This window comes from Pongo pygmaeus, chromosome 19, assembly GCF_028885625.2.
Source record: "Pongo pygmaeus isolate AG05252 chromosome 19, NHGRI_mPonPyg2-v2.0_pri, whole genome shotgun sequence".
Lineage (NCBI taxonomy): Eukaryota > Metazoa > Chordata > Mammalia > Primates > Hominidae > Pongo > Pongo pygmaeus.
In genome coordinates, this window is record NC_072392.2 from 93,370,100 (window position 1) to 93,395,598 (window position 25,499).

General features: G+C 48.1%; 2 protein-coding genes and 1 long non-coding RNA gene across 7 annotated transcripts in view; 1 reads left to right on the forward strand and 2 right to left on the reverse strand.

Moving 5' to 3' along the window:
* The window catches only part of NT5C (5', 3'-nucleotidase, cytosolic), a 1,982-nt gene extending 430 nt beyond the window's left edge, over positions 1–1,552 (reverse strand). The window contains exons 1-4 of one of the 3 annotated variants that reach the window (XM_054456331.2): positions 870–1,552; positions 517–617; positions 382–442; positions 93–207 (exon numbers count right to left, since the gene is read on the reverse strand). In XM_054456331.2, the coding sequence (XP_054312306.1) occupies positions 93–207; positions 382–442; positions 517–617; positions 870–1,175 (583 nt within the window). In that variant the 5' untranslated portion in view covers positions 1,176–1,552. The remainder of the gene's footprint in view (positions 1–92; positions 208–381; positions 443–516; positions 618–869) is intronic. The other 2 variants (XM_054456333.2, XM_054456332.2) reach the window with 2 other exon arrangements.
* Positions 164–18,099, forward strand: LOC129016715 (uncharacterized). The gene is made up of 2 exons (XR_008494940.2): positions 164–520; positions 17,875–18,099. It is a non-coding gene; the product is annotated as an uncharacterized LOC129016715 (long non-coding RNA).
* JPT1 (Jupiter microtubule associated homolog 1) lies at positions 5,352–24,078 on the reverse strand. Of its 3 annotated transcripts, none has more exons than XM_054456339.1 (5): positions 23,723–24,078; positions 17,967–18,109; positions 16,995–17,092; positions 16,069–16,087; positions 5,352–5,618 (listed from the first exon to the last, which is right to left on the reverse strand). In XM_054456339.1, the coding sequence occupies exons 1-5, from the start codon at positions 23,776–23,778 to the stop codon at positions 5,470–5,472; spliced, it is 465 nt and encodes a 154-aa protein (XP_054312314.1). In that variant the 5' UTR covers positions 23,779–24,078; the 3' UTR covers positions 5,352–5,469. The 3 variants fall into 3 exon arrangements, with proteins under 3 accessions (XP_054312314.1, XP_054312315.1, XP_063513170.1); XM_063657100.1 differs by having other exon boundaries at positions 5,585–5,722; positions 23,723–23,921; XM_054456340.1 differs by lacking the exon at positions 16,069–16,087.
* Between the last annotated feature and the right edge of the window lie 1,421 nt (positions 24,079–25,499).

Consider the following 25,499-nt stretch of genomic DNA (forward strand, 5'->3'; position numbering starts at 1 on the left):
AGCGCGTTGCCATCTGTCATGGGTATTATTACTCCCTCTCCCTAATCCGGCTGGCCAGAGGCCTGGAGGCTGCCAAGGATAACGGGTCCAACCTCGAATTGTGTCCTTGTCGTCAATGAGCAGGTCCCCCAAGACCACCGTCTTGTCCCTTGTCAGGATAATTCGTTCTACGAACTGGGGCCCCAGGTGCTGCTCCACCCAGCGGTACTGTGTAGAAGACACAGTCTGAGTAGGGCCTGATGGAAGCCGGAATTCAGGGACAGGGAGTTGGGTCTAAGCCCTTGAGAGCCCCCACCCCCACCTTCTGGGTTTCTGGTGGTTTCTTTTTAAAATCAGGATTTAGGCAGCTCCAAATGCGGAGTAGGGGCGGGGCAGCCACACCTTCTCACCCACACAGTGGTCGTACTTCAGCAGGGGGCTGGTGCAGATGAAGACCTCCGTGCTGCGGAGAAGGACGTGGTTACCGCCGGGAGCCAGGAGCCCGCCCAGGACTCCGCCTGCCCCCACTCTCCTTACTCCGGTAGGTCGTTCATCTCCCGCACAGCGTCCAAGGCTCCCGGGATGGGCTCCAGGTCCAGGAAAAAGCCCGGGGCTTCGTACACACTGGCCACTTTATCCTGAAAGACAAGAGTTCTGGGTCCCGGCTTCCCGTTCCCGCGAGGACTCGCAGGCAGGCTCCCGGGGGCTCCGGGCCCGAGCTCAGAGGGGCGGAGGGGGCTTCGGTCAGGGGCACGCGCCCAAAGGCTCCTCCCCAGGGTGCGCTGCTCGCGGGTTCCAGGGTGAGAGCTCTGCGCACTTCACAGAGAAGGGGGAGACCCGCGGAACGGAGCGAATGGGCCCTGCCCGAGTGGGGACCCCGCGTCCCCTACTGCCAGGTCGGGCCGCAGGGCGCGGTACTGCTCGCGGGCCAGGAAGCCGCGGCGCTGCTCCAGCGGCACGTGCGGCTCCTCAGGGAAGCGGCGGCGGAAGCCCCGCAGAAGGCCGGCCTCGAAGTCGGTGAGGACGCCGTCCATGTCCACGAGCACGCGCACGCTCCGCGCCATCGCCGCCGGGCTGGAGCTGCGGGCTCTCGGGGTCTGGGGGGCGCGGGCCCGGCCGGAAGTGCGGGGAGCGGGGAGGGGAGCGCTGCTTCCGGAGCCCAGGCGGCGGACGGGGTCCGCCGGGCTGATTTGCATAGAGCCTCCGAGCTGCCCCGCCCAGGTCGTAAACCAGTGCCGACGGCCCTGCGGTTGCGCCAGGCCTTCCTGGGGTTCGGGGACGGGGACGGCTTTGGGGGGCACTTTCCTGACCCTGCGCTTCCTTGGGACCCAGCCTTGTCCCCATCAGCCGCCTCCCACTTTACGGCAGACGTACCCCCGTTCACCCCACGTTACTAGTAGGGGACCGACCTTCCGGGGGCCCAACAAAGGGATGCTCCGAAATACTGGGAAGCATCTAACGAGGAGTCAAGGGTCCTAAACCTGTGGGGCTAGCTCCACATTTTTTTTCGTTTTTTTGGTTTTTTGAGACGGAGTCTCGCCCTGTTGCCCAGGCTGCGGTGCAATGGCGGCGCGATCTCGGCTCAGTGCAGCCTCCGCTTCCCGGGTTCAACCGATTCTCTTGCTTCAGCCTCCCGAGTAGCTGGGATTACAGGCACCCGCCACCACGCCTGGCTAATTTTTGTATTTTTAGTAGAGACGGGGTTTCGCCGTGTTCGTCAGGCTGGTCTCAAACTCCAGACCTCAAGTGATCTGCCTGCCTTGGCCTCCCAAAGTGTTGGGATTATAGGCTTGAGCCACCGCACCTGGCCGAACTCTTTTACCGCAGTACCGTGGTCTCAGTGGATTGATTTCGTCTGTGCAGTCGAGCAGGAACAATCTCTCCAGAACTACAAAGTGAAATGAATCTGTTAACTGGTTTGTGTAAGTCTAGCTCGTTAAGAGACTAATTCACACTAGAGCTGGCTTGAAACATGGGAGCTTCAAGCGTGGTTTCCCCCGGAAAGATGATTTTGATCAAGCACTGGTAATCAGGACTGCCCCCAGGACTTTATGTGGAACTGACATCGCTTACCTACTCCCGTCTAGAAAATGCTGAACAGGGCCAGGTGCGGTGGCTCACGCCTGTAATCCCAGCACTTCGGGAGGCCGAGGCGGGCGGATCATCTGAGGTCGGGGGTTCGAGACCAGCCTGACCAACATGGAGAAATCCCGTCGCTACTAAAAATACAAAATTAGTGTGGTGGCACATGCTTGTAATCCCAGCTACCCAGGAGGCTGAGGCAGGAGAATCTCTTGAACCCAGGAGGCAGAGGTTGCTGTGAGCCGAGATCATGCCATTGTCCTCTAGCCTGGGCAGCAAGAACAAAACTCCTTCTCAAAAAAAAAAAAAAGAAAAGAAAAGAACATGCTGAACTGTGATAAATTTTGTTGATTCTCCTTTTTGTGGATTTCATGAAACTTCCTGACTTCACCCAAATCTATTTACCTACAAACTATAAAGCCAGGTGCCGTGGCTCAGGCTGGTAATCCCAGCACTTTGGGAGGCCCAGGTGGGAGACAGCTTGAGCCCAGGAGTTCAAGACCAGCCTGAGCAACATAGGGAGACCCTGTCTCTACAATAAACAAATCAATAAGCTGGGTATGGTGACACATGCCTGTGGTCCTAGCTACTCATGAGCCTCAGGTGGGAGGAACACTTGAGCCCAGGAAATTGAGGCTACACAGTCTTCATCCTGCCACTGCACTCCAGCCTGGGTGACAGAGGGAGTCCCTGTGGGGGGAGGGGAGAGCCAAAATTATAAACACATTTAAGTGGCCCATCTCGCTGTTGTTCCCCATATGACGAACCCACTGCTTCCAAATATATGTAACAGGCTGGGCACTGTGGCTCACTCCTGTAATCCCAGCACTTTGGGAGACCAAGGCGGGCGGATCACGAGGTCAGGAGATCGGGACCATCCTGACTAACACGGTGAAACCCCGTCTCTACTAAAAATACAAAAAAAAATTAGCTGGGTGTGGTGGCGGGCGACTGTAGTCCCAGCTACTCGGGAGGCTGAGGTAGGAGAATGGCATGAACCCGGGAGGCAGAGATTGCAGTGAGCTGAGACCGCGCCACTGCACTCCAGCCTGGGCCACAGCGAGACTCCGTCTCAAAAAACAAACAAAAAAAACATGTAATAGAAGCATCACACACACAAACCTGACAGGGCTGGGTGCGGTGGCTCACGCCTGTAATCCCAGCATTTTTGGAGGCTGAGGCAGGTGGATCACAAAGTCAGGAGTTCGAGACCAGCCTGACCAACGTGATGAATGAAACCCCATCTCTACTAAAAATACAAAAATTAGCGGGGCATGGTGGGGCGTGCCTACAAATCCCAGCTACTCAGGAGGCCGAGGCAGGAGAATCGCTTGAACTCGGGAGACAGAGGTTGCAGTGAGCCGAGATCATGCCACTGCAGTCCAGCCTGGGTGACAGAGCGAGACTCCATCTCAGGAAAAAAAAAAAAAAAAAAGCCTGACAAACCAGTCTAAGAGGGGCTCAAGTCAACATGCATATGACTCATAGATAGGCAGACATTTTGGAGGCCCAGACTTGCCAGTTATCTCAAGGGGAAGCAGTCTTGGGGACTGAGCCCTCAACTTGTGGAATCGAAGCTATCTCCAGGTAACTGACTGTCAGAATTGAATTGGAGGGCCAGGTGCAGTGGCTCATGCCTATAATCCCAGCAGTTTGGGAAGTCGAGGTGGGCAGATCACTTGAGGTCAGGAGTTGGACACCAGCCTGGGCAACATGGCAAAACCCTGTCTCTACTAAAAATACAAAAATTAGCTGCGTGTGGTGGCACGTGCCTGTAGTCCCAGCTACTCGGGAGGGTGAGGCAGGAGAATCGCTGGAACCCAGAAGGCAGAGGTTGCAGTGAGCAGATTGTGCCACTGCATTTCAGCCTGGGCGACAGACTGAGACACTGTCTTAAAAAATAAAAAAAAAAAAATCGGAGGACACCTAGCTGGTATCCACTGCAGAACTGCTTGCTTGCTTGCTGGTGGGGAGAAATCCCCACATATTTAAAGTTGGAGAACTTTTTTTGAGACAGGGTCTTGCTGTCACCCAGGCTGGAGTGCAGTGGTGCGATCGTGGCTCACTGCGGCCTGGATCTCACAGGGTCAAGCAATCCTCCTGCCTCAGCCTCCCGACTACAGGCGTGTGCCATCACACCCGGCTATTTTTGGTAGAGACGAGGTTTCACCATGTTGCCCAGTCTTGGAGAACACGTTAAAATGTTACTGCCCAGAACAAAGTGGAGGTAGAAGAGTCTAACCTGCTTATCTTCAGAGACTTCTTCAGAAAGAAACCCACTTCTCTCTGGGTCTTCATCTGTTTTAACTATTTTTGTTTGTTTTTTAAGGAGGTCTCGCTGTGTTGCCCAGGATAGTCTCAAACTCCTGGGCTCAAGCATCCTCTTGCCTTGGCTTCCCAAGTAGCTAATTACAGGCACGTCTGGCTATTTAACTTCAAATGACTCATCCAATCAGTAGGCAGGATTTATAGTGACAAAGAGAAAAGCATCTAACCAGGGAGAACACTGAAACCATCTCAAAAAGAAGACACAGTACACAATGTTTCAAAATGTGGATATTGTTTACTTGAAGCAACAGTCCAGGATTGTGAAGTACAACACACATTTTAAGGATGAGACTTTCCTTTCATGGTCAAGCACCAGCATCATGCACACAGCATCAGGTTATTTAGAACAACACCCTTGTGGGACCCCGTTCCTGGAGGAAGACCCACTTCAGTGTGATTGCCTCCCTTGCTTCATTCACTGCTTTTACTTCCAGTCAGTTTCATTGTACATCCAAGCCTTCCTCTGCGTGAGAGCAAAGGCTTTTGCTCATCAGCCAGCCAGTCTTGTTAGTATCTGGCTACTTTTTAAGGTTAAAAAATAAAAGGCAGTTTCTTTGCTTTGCAGGCGGCAAGGCATGAGGCGCAGGCCTCTTCATTGTTCACATGGCACAGGAGGAGGCTCTGAGCAAAGGCCACTGGCAAGTTAGGGCAACACCAAGAAGGCTCTGCAGAGAGACTCCCTGTGGGTTGGGGCCTGGCAGGAACGGTGCCTGTGGACTGTTTATGGTCTGTCCAGTTGAGGCTTGGTAAACCCAAGTAAAGTGTTAAAAACCTCAGTACAAAAGATCCTCAAACACATTTGGAACCAAATTATTTCTTCTTAAAAACACAGTACTAAGTGTCACAAAGCTTTCCCTCCAATCTACTACTAGAAAACACTCATGCCACGGCCCACAGACCCAAGAGTCAAGGACAGAGAGAAACCTGTTCTTCAAAAGAAAAAAAAAAAAAAAAGACAGCAGTACATAAAGTGCTTCTTTTTAATGAAACAAATCCAAGAGATGTACAGTCAGGCTCAAGTTGTGCAGTTCACAAGCATGGAGGAAACAGACAAAACGACAGCGTTCAGGACAGTCAGAGCTAACCCAAGACAAGGCTGGACTTGCCGCCAGGGGGATTTCTTCTGGATGGCACTGGGGCTGGGGCCACCGGGCTGGGCACAGGTGCAGCAGGCACAGGCTTCTCTTCACTCTGCCCCAGGCTGCCTGGCAAGTCTGTGTCCACATTTTCTATGAAAACAGGGAATAGAAATAACACTCATAATGACAGTCATTTCCTGTTAAGATCAAGGGTCTGTTTTTCTTTTCTTTTGGTTTGACGGTTGGAAACATACCTAAAAGTATAAACAAAATAACAATCACCCGCCATGCTCCCACTCCACAGAATTAACCATTGTTCATCTTTTCCCGTATTTGTTGTTTATGTTCTTTTCTAAATTACACAAATATATGAGGACATGAAGATTTTTTTTTTTTTTTTTTTTTTGACAGAGTCTTGCTCTGTTGCCCAGGCTGGAGTGCAATGGTGCAGTCTCAGCTCACTGCAACCTCCACTTCCCAGGTTCAAGCAATTCTCCTGCCTCAGCCTCTCAAGTAGCTGGGATTACAGGCGCCTGCCACCATGCCCGGCTAATTCTTGTATTTTTAGTACAGATGGGGTTTCAACATCCTGGCCAAGATGGTTTTGAATTTATGACCTTGTGATCCACCCGCCTCGGCCTCCCAAAGTGCTGGGATTACAGGCGTGAGCCACCGCGCCTGGCCCGAGGACATGAAGATTTTTAAATAAGAACAGGGAACTCTAGCTCTACGGCCCCTTCCAGCTCCGGGTGGGTCCTGCTCCCACTATTCCCAGAGGTCCCACTGCAAGTCCTGTGCAGCCTTCTAGTCCACTTGTTTTATGTATATTTATTTACATGTAACATGTTTTGGTTACATTTAACATAAATGGTATCAACTTCTTTTTTTCACTCTTGGAAATGTATCCATATTTACAAACAGGGTAGTAATTCGTCTTGCTTATTAACTGTATGTTTTCAAATCCCTCACTTCACTGTCAAGCTTCATTGCTTTATAGTAATTATCACATGATATAGGCTATTTATCCAATTCTGACAGCAAAAAAACTGGAACCCATCCAACTTTCCAAATGAATTGTCTCTCATTAGGGTTGTTTCTAAACCGAGAAAAAACTGATTCAAAGTGAAAAGTGAATGCAAAAATTCTATATTTTCTATGAAAGGAAACTTTTACTGAGAGCTTTATAGTATACATATTTTTAGTTGTTTTTTTTTTTCTTTTTTTTTGTGGGGTGGAGGGGGCGGTGGCGGGTGGAGGATATTGAGACAGGGTCTCACTCTGTGGCCCAGGCTGGAGTGCAGTGCCTCAATCACAGCCTACTGTAGCCTCAAACTCCTGGGCTCAAGCAGTCCTCCTATATCAGTCTCCCAAATAGCTGGGACTACAGGTGCAAACCACCACAACAGACTATTTTTGTATTTTTTTTTATTTTTAAAAGACGGGGTCTCCTTATGTTACCCAGCCTGGTCTCAGATTCCTGGGCTCAAGTGATCCTCCCATCTCACCCTCCCTAAGTGCTGGGATTACAGGCATGAGCTACCTTCCCCCTTCACACAGCCTAGTTTTCTTTTTCTTTTTTTGAGACAGGGTCTTTAACCTCTGCCTCCTGGGTTCAAGCAATTCTCCTGCCTCAAGCTCCCAAGTAGCTGGAATTACAGGCACGCACCACCATGCCTGATTAATTTTTGTATTTTTAGTAGAGACGGGGTTTCACGATGTTGGCCAGGCTGGTCTCAAACTCCTGGCCTCAAGTGAGCTGCCTACCTTGGCCTCCCAAAGTGCTGGGATTACAGGCATTAAGCCACTGCACCTGGCCTAGTTTTCCTTTTTTTTCTTTATTTGAGATGGAGTTTCACTCATGTTGTCCAGGCTGGAGTGCAAAAGTGCAATTTTGGCTCACTGCGACCTGCGCCTCCTGGGTTCAAGCAATTCTCCTGCCTCAGCCTCCCAAGTAGCTGGGATTATAGGTGCACGCATGCTACAACGCCCGATTAATTTTTTGTATTTTTAGTAGAGACAGGGTTTCACCATGTTGGCCGGGCTGGTCTTAAACTCCTGACTTCAGGTGATCCAACCTGCCTTGGCCTCCCAAGGTGCTGGGATTACAGGCGTGAGCCTCCATACTGGGCCCTAGTTTTCTTTTTAATAGCAAGTTTATTTCAGTGTTAACCAATCAAATTCAGTTGCATATTCTAAGATATTTGTAAAAATATTTCATAGAAGCCCTTTCGCCTGAAAAGGCAGTAAGGTCAGTTAATAATACTCCTATATTAATGGATTTATTTTTTTGAGACTGCGCCTCTTTCCATTGCCCAGACTGGCGTAAAGTAGCGTGATCCTGGCTCACTGCAACCTCCGCCTCCCAGGCTCAAGCGATTCTCCTGCCTCAGCCTCCCAATAGCTGGGGTTATAGGCGCCCGCCACCACGCCCAGCTAATTTTTTGTATTTTTGTAGAGACCAGGTTTCACCATGTTGGCCAGGCTGGTCTCAACCTCCTGACCTCAAGTAATCCACCCGCCTCAGCTGCCCAAAGTACTGAGATTACAGGTGTGAGCCACCATGCCCGGCCAAGAAGAGGTCTTTAACACTTACTCTCAATTCATGTACTTATCTCATGATAGGCTAGAAACAAACCAACCTCCCTCTTCTGTGGCTGCAGTATTTCTGACTGGACAGACATTTATTTTATTTATTTATTTTTGATGCTTTGTTAATGTTAACATGCTACTGCTGCTTTTAACATTTCATGAATTTCTGGAACATTCTATGGAAGTAACATATAAAATGTTCTATACTATTTAACTACAAGCAAAAATCGAGTATGAAGCTTTTCAGAATGACAGCTGTCACAATTATGAACTAAAACTCAGAGAGGGTCACTCATTAGTTTCCTTGGTTACATCCACTGTAAAAGCAGCAAGATCAAATGCACTGGATCAGATACACAAGTCCTACAATAAGTGTCCCTGAAATAACCTAAATATAATTGTAAATATAAAAGAAAAAACTCCACATTTACAATATTCAAGATAAAGAGAATTCGGACTGAGACAGCTTGTTAGTTCAAGCAGTTTCATTTCTGCTGGTGGGACATGTCCTCCTGCTATACATACAGGATCTACTGAAGTCTTCATTCTCTGTCTGAATCAAGCAGTTAATGAACATTCTGAAGAACAAAAAATTATCTTGCAGTCCTGCCATGGTGATTTATTTTCATAAAATCCTCTTCAGATGAATCAAGCTCAATACTACTAATCTTGTATTTGTCTTACATTATTACTAGAACTGTTTTGTTTTTCCCAAATACATAACATACTAATAAAGAAGAAGAAAAAAATAAAAAAGCACCTATGGAGACTAAACAAGCAGCAGTAGGCCTTACTTTAAATGTCTGTCCAGGCCAGGTGCAGTGGCTCACGCCCGTAATCCCAGCACTTTGGGAGGCCAAGGCAGCTGAATAACCTGAGGTCAGGAGTTTGAGAACAGCCTGGCCAACATGGTAAAACCCCGTCTCTACAAAAGTACAAAAATTAGCTGGGCATGTGTGCGCGCCTGTATTCACAGATACTCGGGAGGCTGAGGCAGAAGAATCGCTTGAACCTGGGAGGCGGAGTATGAAGTGAGCCAAGATCGTGCCACTGCACTCCAGCCTGGGCGACAGAGTGAGACTCCGTCTCAAAAAAAAATTAAACGTTCTGTCCAGTCAGAAGTACTCCAGCCACAGAGGAGGGAGGTTTGTTTGTTTCCAGCCCATAATGAGATAAGCACAGGAATTGAGAGTAAGTGTTCAGAAACTTTTATTTTTTCAGATGGAGTCTCTCTCTCTTGCCAGGCTGGAGTGCAGTGGCGCAATCTCGGCTCACTGCAACCTCCACCTCCCAGGTTCAAGCGATTCTCCTGCCTCAGCCTCCCAAGTAGCTGGGATTACAGGCACGCGCCACCACGCCTGGCTAATTTTTGTATTTTTAGTAGAGACGGGGTTTCACCATGTTGGCCAGGATGGTCTTGATCTCTTGACCTCATGATCCGCACACCTCAGCCTCCCGAAGTGCTGGGATTACAGACATGAGCCACCACGCCCAGCCAAATGTTTAGAAACTTTTATACCAATTTGACACAGAAAGCCTTTGTCTGAAGATAATTTTTAAAAAAAGGGGGGGGGGCTTTAAATGAAATTATTTCTACCAAAATATACATTTTAGACACTCCTGACTTGTCTCTTTTCTTTGGCACATCAATAAGATAACTGAACAAAGACATCTCTATCTGAATAGAAGAAAATCATTCATTGTAAGCTTCAAAGAATCAGAACTGGAAAAAATGTAGCCGACCATCTAACTTGCCCGCAGTCAGGGAGACTTCTCTGCCTGAACTTCCTGGACCTTCTCCCTCTTAGATTTCTCAAGATGGAAACTCCAAAGTCATTCCTGTAGCCATTCCTGCGTTTAATTGCCCAAGAGGTAAAATAAATTTCCCGTATATCCAAAGGGAATCTATCTTATTTAAACTGAATTGGGGTTGACCTTTAATCCTCCAGATATATCTTATTACTGTACCCCAGCCAGGCACAGCAGCTCACACCTGTATTCCCAGAATTTTGGGAGGCCAAGGCAGGAAGATCAACATGAACCCAGGACCAGCCAGGGAAACATGGCAAAACCCTGTCTCTACAAAAACTACAAAAATTGGCCAAGCATGGTGGCTCACGCCTATAATCTCGACACTTTGGGAGGCCAAGGCAGGTGGATCACGAGGTAAGGAGTTCGAGACCAGCCTGGGCAAGATGGTGAAACCCTGTCTCTACTGAAAACACAAAAATTAGCCGGACACAGTGGCGGGCACCTGTAATCCCAGCTACTCGGGAGGCTGAGGCAGGAGAATTGCTTGGACCAAGGAGGTGGAGGCTGCAGTGAGCCAAGATCATGCCACTGCATTCTAGCCTGGGCAACAGAGCAAGACTCCGTCTCAAAAACAAAACCACAAAAATTAGCCAGGCATGGTGGCATGCAACTGTAGTCCCAGCTACTCAGGAAACTGAGGTGAGAGGATGGCTTGAACCCGCAAGTCAAGGCTGCAGTGAATGGTGATTGTGCCACTGCACTCGTGCTTCAGGCAACAGTGAGAACCTGTCTCAGTAAAGAAAAAATTATTATTGTGCCCCTTGTCATTTTAAGACAGATGAACTAAAGTTGCAGCAGTCAGCCACACAGAACATATCAGATCAAAAACTTAAAGGAAAAAGGCCGGGCACAGTAGCTTACACCTGTAATCCCAGCACTTTGGGAGGCCAAGGCAGGGGGATCACCTGAGGTCAGGAGTTCAAGACCAGCCTGGCCAACATGGTGAAATACTGTCTCTACTAAAAATACAAAAATTAGCCAGGCATGGTGGTGCATGCCTGTAGTCCCAGCTACTCGGGAGGCTGAGGCAGGACAATCACTTGAACCCGGGAGGCGGAGGTTGCAGTGAGCCGAGATTGTGCCACTGCACTCCAACCTGGCGACAGAGTGAGACTCCGTCTCAAAAAAAAAAAAAGGAAAAAACAACAGGTAACCAGGTAACCACTGGGGGGAAAAAGAAAGGACTTAGGAGTTTGCGACCAGCCTGGCCAACATGGCGAAAACCCCGTGTCTGCTAAAAATAAAAAAAATTAGTTGAGCGAGGCTGGGAACAGTGGCTCATGCCTCCCAGCACTTTGGGAGGCCAAGGCGGGTGGATTGCTTAAGGTCAGGAGTTCGAGACCAGCCTGGTGAATATGGTGAAACTCCGTCTCTACTAAAAATAAAAAAAATAGCCGGCTGTGGTGGCACACACCTGTAGTCCCAGATACTCGGGAGGCTAAGGCCGGAGAATCGCTTGAACCTGGGAGGTGGAGGTTGCCTTGAGCCGAGATCACACCACTGCACTCCAGCCTGGGCGACAGAGCAAGACTCTGTCTCAAAAAAACAAAACAAAACAAAAAAACTGTGAAGGGGACTGAACAGGGAACAGAATTATTAATTATGTGGTAGGACTAATGACACATTGTTGACATACTTCTCCAAGTTCCCCTAACTTCTAGTTGTATTAACTGGCCAAAATAATTGAATAAAGATTGGCTGATTCTTGTTAAATAAGGTCTGACAGTGAAAGTATTCAGAATATAGGAAGCAGTAGAACCGGCTGGGCCTGGTGGCTCATGCCTGTAATCCTAGCATTTTGGGAGGCCAAGGCAGGTGGATCACCTGAGGTCAGGAGTTCAAGACCAGTCTGGCCAACATGTTGAAACTGTCTCTACTAATAATAAAAAAAAAAAATTAGCTGGGCGTGGTGGCAGGCCTTGTAGTCCCAGCTACTCAGGGAGGCTGAGGCAGGAGAATTGCTTGAACCCGGTAGGTGGAGTTGCAGTGAGTCGTGATTGTGCCACTACACTCCAGCCTGGACAACAAGAGCTAAAGTCTGTCAAGGGGGGAGGGGAGGGGAAGGGAAGGGAGAGGGAGGGAGGGGAAGGGAAGGGAGAAGGAGGGAGGGGAGGGAGGGGAAGGGAGGGAGGGGAAGGGAGGGAGGGGAGGGAGGGGAAGGAAGGGAGGGGAAGGGGAGGGGAGGGAGCAGAATGGGGGGAGAGGGGAGGGGAGGGAGGGGGGAGAGGGGAGGGGAAGGGAGGGGAGGGAAGAAGGAAGGAAGCAAGAAGTGGAATCAAAAAACCTAGATTTTACCTCCAGAAGTCTTTCCAGAACGGTACAAATAGAACACAAACAGTAATTAATACATACATCTTCGGTCCAATGCAAAGGTAACTGGTCCTGTGATATTATGACATACATACTTATATGAAAACACACACACACAATCTGGTTTTGTCCACAGCTACTGGCCGGCGGCTCCCCTAGCCCTTACAAGTCTTGAATGGGGTGCGTGAAGCTTCAGGAGCAGCCCTCAGGAAACAGAATCTCTGTGACCTCCTGTCCTCCTTTTACCTGCCCAGGGCAGGACTGTAATCTGATGGCAGGTCCAAAGACCCTTAATCCAGAGGGTCCTGCTCCATACCCTGGAGGAGGGAATGCTACACAGAGAGGCCAAGAAGAATCTAACAGACGGGCCTTCTGAGTTTCCTTGTTCGGTCCGTTGGTATGAAATCAAACCTTTTTCATCTAATCATATTTCTGTACAGTTGTCAATCATGCTTATGTAATGAAGCCTCCATAAAAAACCAAAAGGGGCCAGGCGTAGTGGCTCGTACCTGTAATCTCAGCACTTTGGAAAGCCAAAGCAGGTGGATTACTGGAGGTCAGGAGTTCAATATCAGCCTAGCCAACATGGTGAAACCTCATCTCTACTAAAAATACAAAATTAGCCAGGTATAGTGGCGTGCACCTGTAATCTCAGCTACTCAGGAGGCGGAGGCAGGAGAATTGCTTGAACCCAGGAGGCGGAGGTTGTAGTGAGCCAAGATCATGCCATTTCACTCCAGCCTGGGCAAAAAGTGTGAAACTTGGCCAGGCACGGTGGCTCACACCCGTAATCCTAGCACTTTGGGAGGCCAAGGAGGGTGGATCACCTGAGGTCAGGAGTTCAAGACCAGCCTGGCCAACATGGCGAAACCCCGTCTCTGCTAAAAATAAAAAAATTACCTGGGCGTGGTGGTGCATGCCTGTAGTCCCAGCTACTCAGGAGGCTGAGGAAGGAGAATCGCTTGAACCCGGGAGGCAGAGGATGCAGTGAGCTGAGATTGTACCACTGCACTCCAGCCTGGGTGACAGAAAGTGAGACTTCATCTCAGAAAAAAAAAAAAAAAAGAGCGAATCTCCATCTCAAGAAAAAAAAGAAAAACCCAAAAGGGGCTGGGCATGGTGGCTCACTTTGGGAGGCGAAGGTAGGAAGACTGCGTGAGTCCAGGAGGTTGAGGCTATAGTGAGCAATGATGCAATGATCGTGCCACTGCACTCTAGCCTGGTTGAGAGCAAAACCCAGTCTTAAAACTCAAAAAAATACCCAGAAGGATGGATTCTGAGGACTTCTGGATAACTGAACATATGGAAGCTGACAGGAAGGTGCAACAACTCATCCATGTGCCAGGAGGGTGGCACACCCCAACTCCAAGGTACAGGAGCTCCTATACTTGGGACCTTTCCATACCGGGCCCCAAGTATCTCCTCACTGGGCTGTTTATTTGTATCCTTTCAAATATCCTTCGTTACAACCCAGGTACAGTGGCTCATGCCTGTAATCTCAATACTTTTGGAGGCTGAGGTGGGAGGATCACATGACTGGCCTGTGTAACAACATAGTGAGACCACATCTCTACAAAAAAGAAAAAAAATTAGCCAGGCATGGTGACATACACCTGTATCCCAGCTACTGGGGAGGCTGAGGCAGGAGGATTGCTTCGGCTCAGGAGTTTGAAGTTGCAGGGAGCTGTGAGGGTGACACTGCACTCCAGTCTGGGCAACAGAGCAGGATTCAGTTTAGAAAAAAAAAAATATATATATATGTATCATATATTCATAATGAACCTGTAAACATAAGTGTTTCCCTGAGTTCTTTCTGTGAACCTCTCTAGCAAATTAATCAAAACCATAGAAGGGGTCACAGGAACCCCAATTTGAAGCCAGTCGGTCAGAAGTTCCAGAGGCCCAGACTTACAACTGGTGGGAAGGAAGGGGCAGTCTTTCGGGACTGACCCTCAACCTTTTGAATCTGAAGTTATCTTCAGGTAGAGGGTATGGAAACTGGATTGGAGGACTCCCAACTGGTGTCCACTGATTGGTGTGTGGGGAGAAACCCCCCCATATTTGGTCACAGGTGCTGTCTTCTGTGTTGATGATTGTCGTTGTGGTGTGAAAAAAAGAGGAAAAACACGTTTGAGTGTTTTCCCCCTAAACAGGTCCTATAAGGAAGAACCCAGGCAATGCTCCCAAAGGCTCAGGAGCTTCTCCTCTAAGCCCACCAAGAAACACTGTGAGGCCAGGCACAGTGGCTCATGCCGGGCATGGTGCTGCGTGCCTGTAATCCCAGCTATTCAGGAGGCTGAGCCAGGAGAATTGCTTGAACCCGCAAGGCAGAGGTTGAAGTGAGCTGAGATCCTGCCACTGCACTCCAGCCTGGGTGACAGAGCCAGACTCCATCTCAAAAAAAAAAAAACACAACCAAAAAAACAAAACACTGTGTGAGAAGGCAGGAGAGGAATCTGCTTCTTCAACCTTTCCGTGTGTCCTTGTAAGCACACCACAAAACATAAGGGTAGGAAAAGGCCTTAAGAGGAAGCTGCTGCTTCTGTCTAGACCAGAGGGCCTTGTGACTGCTGCACTTCACTGATTGCTACTGCCTGACACTTATAAACCTTGCAGTCATCGGCAATTCTTTAGCACTTGTTACAGAAATGCCAATAAATACATCCAAGATTTAAGATAATTAATTCAATGATTACAGCTCATTTCCACCTGTAATTGGTAATATGGTTGGTTAGCTGAAAATTTACATCTGCCCCCTAAATCATCATTTACAAAATCACCAAGCAGGTAACCAATGTCTTGCTGAATAAGCACCTCCCTATAAAAACAAATGAACTTTGTAAAGTGGATGCTGTGAGCTGAGCTTGAAATGGTTATATTAAAAAGCTCTCTCTGGCTGGTAGTGCGTTATCTCATTCATAGTTACAGATCAACCTCCTTGTTTTACTCTTTCCCCTCTTCTCAATACTGCACTGGGCTAGTCTGTGACAAATAACTACATAAATACAAAAAGCTCTCAGCTGGGCGCTGTGGCTCTTGCCAGTAATACCAACACTTGGGGAGGCTGAGGTGGGAGGATCACTTAAGCTCAGGAGTTCGAGACCAGCCTGGGCAACATAGTGAGATCTCATCTCTACTAAAAAAAAGAAATTAGCGAGGTGTGGTGTTATACCCCTGTAGTCCCAGTTACTCGGGAGGCTGAGGTGGGAGGATCACCTAAGCCCAAGGAGGTCGAGGCCACAGTAAGCTGTGACTGCCTACTGCACTCCAGCCTTGGCAACAGAGAGAGAGCTGGTCTCAAAAAAAAAAAGCTCTCATTAAGTGTAACAAATACTGACCTGATTAATATGTATGTGTGTGTGTGTATAGATATATTTTGGTTTAGTTTATTTTTTCAGGCAAGGTCTCACTCTGTCACCCAGACTGGCGTGTAATGGTGTGATCTCTGCTCACTGCAACCTCCACGTCCTGGGCTCAAGCAATCCTCCCACCTGAGCCTCCCGAGTAGCTGGACTACAGGCATGTGCCACCATGCTAGGCTAATTTTTGTACTTTTTTATAGAGACAGGGTTTCGCCATGTTTCCAGGCTGGTCTTGAACTCCCGGGCTCAAGCAATCCGCCTGCCTCAGCCTCCCAAAGTGTTGAGATTACAGGCGTGAGCCACCATGCCCAGCCAATATATGTAATTTTAAAGGATTCTCTATTTTTTCCCTTCTATTACGTTTCTAGCATCGATCTCATTACTGGCAGATTAGAGTATGGCGGCACTTGGGGCATGGCCAGGTTTCACTCCCCAGTCTTTTTCCCCAAGACATGATTTAAATCAAGATTCAGATCTGTCCAAAAACCATGGACAGAGCCAGAAATTCGGTCTTCAGAAGTACTTACCATGAATATCACCTTCTCCCTAGAAAAGAAAAAAATTCAAAAATTTACTTCCTATTTTAATTTTGGAACAGGCAAACAGTCATAGTTCATAGCAGCTAACATCTACTTGAAACCAAATGTGACATTTCATTGTGTTGCAATCAAGCACGGGGTCAGTCTGCTACCTCTATCCAACTTAGGACAATGCTATGCAAAAATTCTGCATGATAAATTGCTCTAGTGCCAGTACCACATCTAAAACAAAAAACCCCCAACATTTCCTCTGAGGACCTAACACCAATTAGCATTTCAGAGATCTTTTATTAGAATGGAAAACTGGTAAATCTATCCTTTCATTTCTCTCTCCTTTCCTCAATAAGGGGAAACTAGATAATAGTTGTGGAAGGACCCCTATCAGTTCCAAAGCCCTTCTCCAGTTCTCTCCCCACTCAGACAGGTGATGCCTCACTGTGCTCTGAGGGCTTTAGTGCTTAGTCGGGCGGGGTCTTTCCACTTTGCAGCACACACCCTGGGGGGCTTGGTGGCAGTACTCAACTGCAGACACAACTAATGGTAATGCCAGCACTAGTCTCCTGGAGTTCAACGCAAAGCAGTATCTGCAAAAAAACAGCCCCTGAACTCAGAAATGCTTCTATATATGAGACACACAGGAAGTGAGAAAGATCCACAAGTTCCAAAAATAATAGGGGAGATAAAACAAAGGGGAGATAAAACAAATCCTAATGGTAAAAGAGATACAGAAACAGACTGAGACCATGTTAACACACTTCTATGATTTTACTATCAATCTTCCATTATCAATATGGCCCATTCCCTTTCCTAACTACCTCAATGTAAAATTCCAGTGGGAGAACTGAAACTCTTAGTGCAAATTTCAGAATCATATTGACCTCAAAGCCTTTCTGGCCTCATGCTGTCACACTGACCTTCAGATCTAAGAAGTCTCCAGAGCTTGCTTCAGAGGAGTTCCTTCTCTGCAGTCCAGATGACTCCAAGTCTTCCCTGCCACCACTAGACTTGGCACCTAAAAATCAAAATATACTTTCATCAGAAATACAATAGAAAAAATCTAAAGCAAAACACTTCAGGCTGGGCACGGTGGCTCATGCCTGTAATCCCAGAGCTTTGGGAGGCCGAGGCGGGCAGATCACCTGAGGTCAGGAGTTCAAGACCAGCCTGGCCAACATGGTAAAACCTGTCTCTACTAAAAATATAAAAATTGGCTGGACGTCGTGGTGCATGCTTGTAATCCTAGCTACTCGGGAGGCTGAGGCAGAAGAATCACTTGAACTCGGGAGGTGGAGCCAAGATGGCACCACTGCACTCTGTACTCCAGCCTGGGCAACAGAGTGAGACTCTATCTCAAAAAAAAAAAAAAAAAACTTCAGCAATTGACATTATGTGTTAGTCTCACATTATGAAATGAGGAAACAGTCTTAAGGAAGTTAAGCTGATCACTTAAACATTAACCCAGTCTGACTTCAGTTCTTACTCTGATCCATCACACAGCCTCTCAGTATTTCCCATTTCTTTCCTTTCGGGCTAAGTCTAAACTGTTGTTTATTACCATTAAGCTAGATTTTGTTATTAGTTCAAAACCAGCTGTAGTTGGGTTTTTCTTTTGTTTGTTTTTGACACAGGGTTTCACTCTGTCACCTAGGCTGGAGGGCAGTGTCTCAATCACAGCTCACTGCAGCCTCCGCCTCCCAGGCTCAGCAATCCTCCCACCTCGGCCTCCGGAGTATCAGGGACTAAATGCACACTGCCACTACCACCAGCTAATTTTTGTTTTGTTTTGTATTTTAGACACGGGGGCACACGCTGGTGCCCAAGCTGCATCTGTGGCTGTTGATGCTGGGCCCATCCCTTTGAACAGTGAGCACAGATAACAAGAGTACCTGCCGACTTGGCCCAAGAAGCTTGATTTTCTTCAGGTGTCCCAAAGATATTAGACGCCATTTTGTTCTTCCTCACAGGTTGTTCTGTTGGTTCATCAAAACCTAATGAAAAATTGGATCCACCACCTGGAGGCCGCAAAACCCTACAAATAATGGCAAAACATCAACTTCAGATCATACTGAAACATTTCTTGGCATAAATCTTTTCAGACAACTTTCATTTCACTTTCCTCACCCATTCATCTCCCTCACCCCTACAACAGATAGCTGCTAACAGGAAAAAGAAATCAACTCCATCAGCGTCTACATTCAATGCTGGATGTTAAGATACTAAGTACTGCTTTATAATACTTGTAATAAGGTCACTGATCACACAAGGCAGCTGAAACAGCGTGGAACTCATCATAAATAACAGCCTGGTTGGTGTCCCCTTTTCAGAAATGGCAAAAGATCTAATGGACCTTACTCTACTGGGCTTGGCTGAATATATTTTCAAAGAAGTTTAGAAGCATTTCTTGTTATTATTCATTTAAAAATCATTTCCAGGCACAGTGGCACACACCTGTAATCCCAGTACCCTAGGAGGCCAAGGCAGGATCATCACTTGAGCCTAGGAGTTCAAGACCAGCCTGGGCAACATGGCAAGACCCCGTGTCTCTATAAAAAAAAATTAAAAATTAGCCAAGCGTAGTGGCGCATGCCTGTGGTCCCAGCTACACTGGACTCTGAGACAAAAGGATCGTTTCGGCCTGGGAGGTCAAGGCTGCAGTGAGCTGTGTTCACACCACTGAACTCCAGCCTGTGTGACAGAGCAAGACTCTGTCTCAAAATGTAAAAAGTAAATAAATTTTTTTCTCTGTCGCCCAGGCTGGAGTGCAGTGGCGGGATCTCAGCTCACTGCAAGCTCCACCTCCCGGGTTCACGCCATTCACCTGCCTCAGCCTCCCAGATAGCTGGGACTACAGGCGCCCGCCACCACACCCAGCTAATTTTTTGTATTTTTAATAGAGACGGGGTTTCACCATGTTAGCCAGGATGCTCTTCATCTCCTGACCTCATGATCCACCTACCTCGGCCTCCCAAAGTGCTAGGATTACAGGCATGAGCCACCACGCCCAGCCAAAAAAAGTAAATAAATTTTTAAAAATCACTTCCTTCTTATTTTCAGCTAGATAAATAACTTGGGCACGATCAGTAGCAGGCCCCTATAGTCCCAGCCATTCTGGAAGCTGAAGCAGGATTGCTTGAGCCCAGGAGTTCAAGGCCAGCCTAGGCAACATAGTGAGATCCCCATCTCTAATCACTTACACACTTACACACACACACATACTTAAGTCAGCTTGACCAATTTAGAAGCCCAAGAAGAGCTGATAATAGTCTCTTCTATCTCAACCTCACTAAAAAGCCATTTACATACTTGTACCAAAGTCAGTATGAGAAATTAAGTATAAGATTCCATGACATTGTCTATGTCAGTGTTCCTTTTAACATCTGTTGCTTTCTGTTCAACACGGTAATATATTTTTTAACATTTCCAAATCTTTCTGCCATATTTGTTGACCAATTTGTCTCCTCCTTGGAAAAACTCAGTTTAACTCCTCTTGCCACCTCTCAAAACAGAAAATGCAAGTGGTTTTATAGAAATACTTTTTTTTCTTTTCTTTTTTTTTTTTTTGAGGCACAATCTCGCTCTTGTCGCCCAGGCTAGAGGGCAGTGGTGCGATCTCAGCTCACTGCAACCTCCGCCTCCCAAGTTCAAGCGATTCTCCTGCCTCAGCCCCTGAGTAGCTGGGATTACAGGTGCCCACCACCACAAACAGCTAATTTTTGTACTTTCAGTAGAGACAGGGTTTCGCCATGTTGGCCAGGCTGGTCTCGAACTCCTGACCTCAAGAGATCCACCCGCCTGGCCTCCCAAAGTGCTGGGATTACAGGCATGAGCCACTGCACCTGGCCTAATTGTTGTATTTTTAGTAAAGACAGGGTTTCACCATGTTGGTCAGGCTGGTCTTGAACTCCTGACCTCAGGTGATCCGCCTGCCTCAGCCTCCCAAAGTGGTGGGATTATAGGCATGAGCTACCGAGCCCGGCCAACTTTTTTTTTTTAACTTCTTTTTTTTGTTTTCTTACTGCCTGTGTAATTGCAGAATATGGAAAGACTTTCTAACTACTGATTCAATTCCTTTACTGGTGATATGAGTGGTCTGGTCTTGTTTCTTCATAAGGCAGTTTGAATAAGCAACATTTTTCTTTTTGGTTTTTTTTTTTGTTGTTGTTGTTTTTTTGAGACGGACTCCTGCTCTGTTGCCCAGGCTGGACTGCAATAGTGCGATCTCCGCTCACTGCACTGCAAGCTCCGCCTCCCAGGTTTACACCTTTCTCCTGCCTTAGCCTGTGGAGTAGCTGGAACTACAGGCGCCCACCGCCACGCCCGGCTAACTTTTGTATTTTTAGTAGAGACGGGGTTTCACCGTGTTAGCCAGGATGGTCTCAATCTCCTGACCTCATGATCTGCCAGCCTCGGCCTCCCAAAGTGCTGGGATTACAGGCGTGAGCCACCGCGCCAGGCCAAGAAACATTTTTCTAAGAATATTTAGTACTTCTAGCTGGGCGTGGTGATGCGAACCTGTAATCCCAGCTACTCGGGAGGCTGAGGTAGGAGAATCGCTTGAACCCTGTAGGAGGCGGAGCCTACAGTAAGCTAAGATCGCGCCACTGCACTCCAGCCTGGGCAAAAGAGCGAGACTCCGTCTCAAAATAATAATGATGATAATAATAATAATAAAATTAAGATCAGGAGCGGTGGCTCATGCCTGTAATCTTAGCACTTTTGAGAGGCCGAGGCAGGCGGATCACGAGGTCAAGAGATCAAGCCCATCCTGGCCAACATGGTGAAACTGTCTGTACTACAAATGTGCGAAAATTAGCTGGGCGTGGTGGCGCGTGCCTGTAGTCCTGGCTACTCAGGAGGCTGAGGCAGAGGCAGAGGAATCGCTTGAACCTGGGAGGCAGAGGTTGCAGTGAGCCAGAGATCATGCCACTGCACTCCAGCTAGGCAACAGAGTGAGACTCTGTCTGAAAAAGATAAATTAATTAAAAAAAATAAGGCAGGGCGCAGTGGCTCACGCCTGTAATCCCAGCACTTTGGGAGGCCGATCACCTGAGGCGGATCACCTGAGGTCAGGAGTTCGAGACCAGCTGGACCAACATAAAGAAACCCCGTCTCTACTAAAAATATAAAATTAGCTGGGCGTGGTGGCACATGCCTGTAATCTCAGCTAGTCGGGAGGCTGAGGCAGGAGAATCGCCTGAACCTGGAAAGCAGAGGTTGCAGTGAGCAGGGATTGTGCCATTGCACTCCAGTCCAGGCAAAAAGAGCAAAACTCCGTCTCAAAAAAAAAAAAAAATCAAGAAAAGACACTAGTACCCAAACACCAGCTTAAGAGCAAGTCAAAACTCTAACCAGTCCAACTTTTTAAAGGTCTCTGTTCCTCCTGCAATAGCAGGTAGTAACCAACTCGGATGACGTCAGTGTTGTAGAGACCATTTGTAATAGTGAGATATCCCCAAACAAAGGATGTAGATCATAAGGCAGAAAGTATCTCAATGTTTTAGGATCCTACTATTCTTTCAGAATCATACACGACAACTAAATCAGGATTATATATTTAAGACTGAACAAAAATGTGTCCATGTACTGTAGATAGCAATTTTTTAAAAATTACTCTTTTTCTTTCTTCTCTCTTTAAATCCCAAAGTTTCTGTATATCTTTGCAGATCATTCCGTACCAAACTAAATTTATAACGAGTTTATGGGGCCAGGAGAACATTACTGGACAAAATTAAGTTTATCAGAATTAGTTGAGAATACAGAAAAAGGAAAGGTAGAGAGACAATAAAATGACAATGCTACTACAGTCCCCAGAGCATAATATTGGAGGGAAATTGATGACGAAAGGTGAATTAAACATTCATTTCACAGGATCAAAACTCATTTGTCTCACATTTCAAATGTACATATGAAAAAACTAAGTGTGAGGATTCATTTGACCTGATTACTGAAATTCTTTACAAAACACTAATATCAACTCAACCCCAAAGAATAAAACCCCAGATTACACATTATCATTCCGACGACTGAAGTCTAACCGGCAGAAAGTTGACCTTATAACACAAAATGAAAAACCAAGGCTCAATCTGTTCCTGTCCTCTGAAAAAATCATCTCATTGGAAAGAAAACAGAAAGGGAGCGACCAGTTTCCTAGGTCTGTGCTACTCAAGTACCCCATCCTCCCAGTAATCACCAATTTATTTTTTTTGAATCTTACCTAGTCTTTTCGACCTTGTAAACCTGAAAGAATTGAGTTGTAAAGGAATGTCATTTCCCATGCTTTCCTCCTAAGCCTCAGTTGCTGAGTGAGGCGTGCTTTTTGTTCCCAAGTTCTCTAACCCCTGTGAGATATTGCTATTTCACGTGTCTTCTTAGCCCCACAAAATGGCTCCCTTTGTGCCACTTGGCCAGGACCCGGAGGCTAGCCACACATGAATGCAGGTCATAATCGATGTAAAATACATGCTCAAAAAAGTGATTTAAGCTTCTTCCAAGCCTTGAGGAGAATCCCAGACATAACTGTAAACCACCTTAAAGAACAGTGTGCAATTAGCCGAGACAATGTGGACACCTTCCACAGAATCCAAACCCTTCCACCAAGTTAAGCAAGGACTTGGAAAAGGGTTCCTGTCTAAACACTGTACCCAGTGCCCCAAGCCCAAAAAGCAGTGGGAAGAAGGGAAAGAAAAATCCCCCGCTTCCCAGGTAGAGCTATCACGTTAGAGACAATGGATGTCTCCGGCCCCGCCCAAGAACAAGAAACCTCCTCCTGCAAGGGAACCAGAGCCAGGGATGAACTCACTGGGCAAACGTCAAAGGAGGAAGCGAAGGTAAGATGCAAAGGCGATGATCCGAAGGTTTAAGTGCAGAAAACCCACTCGGGTTGGCTCGTTCCCCGCCCCCCCCCCCTTAGAAATGAGCGCAGGGATGGGGAGAAGGGGTCTTTCCTTTGTTAGGAAGGGGAGACACTTGGAAGAGGGGAGGCACTTCGAAGAGGGGAAGAACGGTTGGGTCCTGAATGGGGGGGGGGGTGAAGGGTCGCGATGACCAGCCCCTCTCGACCACAAATGCACCTGCCAGGTAGGTCCGAATAAGGAGTGGGGGCACGGCGAGGGTAAGGAGCCCGCCGGACCTGATCGATCCGGTCTCCGGATCCAATGGCTGTGCGCGAGAGCGAGACCAACCGCATGCCACGGGTCAGAGGCAGGAGCGCGTGGCCCAGCAATGGGACAATAGGACCTGACCATGCATGGGGCCCTAAAGGCTCCCCGGGCACCTGGGCGGCCAAGCCCACCACCCTGGGGATGGACTAGCCCGGATGCACACAGGAGAAAGCGAAGCCCTCCTCGAAGGTTCCGATTAACTAAAACCGGCCGTGCTCCGAGGGGCGACCAGCCCCGGCCTCCTCAGCCCCTGACTCTGTGGAAGGAATGAATGGAGACCAGCAGGGACCCGGGTGGGGCCGGCGCGCAGGGCTCGCCAGGAGGCACAAAGGCGGCGACGAGGGGGGAACCCCGCCACCCGCCACGGCGCGAGCACAGCGCACGGGGCTCGTTACCCGCAACGACCGGCGCGAGGCCCCGCCGGCAGCGGCCCTCCCGGCCCCTCAGCCCCGCGCGGCTGGGGCGCGACCCGGTCGCCTCACCGGGAGCTATTCCTGCTGTTGGGGTCGACTCCCTTGAAGGTGGTGGTTGTGGTCATGGCGCCGAGGAGCGAGGTAGGCTGGCGCGGGAGCAGAATGCTCAAAGGGTCGGACCCGAGGGGGCGCAGGGAAACTCCACACCCAAAAGCCGACCAGCGCTGCAGGAGCCGCCGCCGCCGCCGCCGCTTGGCCGACCGATCGACGCCTTTATAGGGTTTTCAACCCCCGCCCTCTAACCCGCCGGTATTGGCCGATTCAAATGAATTATTTCGTTCCTATTGGCTCTCTGGAGTGCCAAGCACCATGCGGCATTACGATGGGCTGTGGCGGCCACGGCTCAGCCTAAGCCCGCCCCCTTCCTGGACTGGGAAGGCCTTGGGACTCTCTCCCCTCCCCCACCCCAAAATCTCGGCGATGATTGGACGGAAGGCGAATCTACCTCGCGCTGGGTGGAAGTCGTGCTGGCTGTCACTTTAAAACGTTACCTGACGGAGGGGGAAGCTCTTTCTTGGGGAGTTACAACCTCGGCAAGCAGAAGGGAGATTTGTCACTGTTACTGTTCTCTCATTTGCTTTACTGATGGTGGGATAGTAAGGGCATCCTCCTTATAGGACGAAAAGTACTGCAACAAGTTGACATTTATTTATTGAATACCTACTGTGTGTCCCATTTAGAAACTTAATACTCTCAAAGCAGCAGCACTATGAGTCAGCAACAGAGAGCGCACCAAGATGATCCCTTTTAAAAGGACTGGAAATTCTTTACATTTTAATGTTACTGTTTAGTTGTAATGGGTGGTGCATGTACTGGACCAAAATTACAGTCGCTCCTATTTGGGGGCCTATTCTAAGGCTGGTTAATGCCTGGCACCAGGAATGGACTCATTCCCTGCTACCAAGACTATGGGAGCATCTCAGGCCTCTGCAGCTGTTTATAACCCTTAAGTCATGACTCTTCCACCTGTCTGGGTAAATCTATCCATGCGACAAATGCAGACACACTTGGAGGATTCAGGAATGATGGTTTACAAGATCATAATAGGAAAGCCTTGGGCAAAAGAGGGCAGGCAGTTGATAGATAAGCCCTTCTCATGTCTTGCATATTTCCTCAAGGCAGATGTCTTTGCTTGTCTCTATATTTCCATAACAATTGAACCACATTCCTCTTTGCAAAGCCACCTTTCAGGTAGTTCGAAGTTTGTATTCTGGGCAGTCTAGGTTAACCACCCTCCCCCGGGGCTTTCATGAAAAGCCAGTGAGAAGTTCTCTTCTAGAAAGCATGGATGATGCATTTATGTGCTTACCACAACAGCACGAAGCACACCACTTGTTTGTGTTAGAATCTTCCCTTTTTTTTTCCTTTCTTTCTTCCTTTTTTTTTTTTTTGAAGAGGAGTTTCGCTCTTGTCACCCAGGCTAGAGTGCAATGGTGCTCAATGCAACCTCCACCTCCCAGGTTCAAGTGATTCTCCTGCCTCAGCCTCCGTAGTAGCTGGAACTACAGGCGTGCACCACCACCCCTGGCTAATTTTTGTATTTTTAGTAGAGACGGCGTTTCACCATATTGGCCAGGCTGGTCTCAAACTGCTGACCTCAGGTGATCCATGCTCCTTGGCCTCCCAAAGTGCTGGGATTACAGGTGTAAGCCACCACGTCTGGCCAAAATCTTACCTTTTTTTTTTTTTTTTTTTTGAGACAGAGTCTTGCTCTGTCGCCCAGGCTGGAGTGCAGTGGTGGCGTGATCTCTGCTCACTGCAACCTCCACCTCCCGGGTTCAAGTGA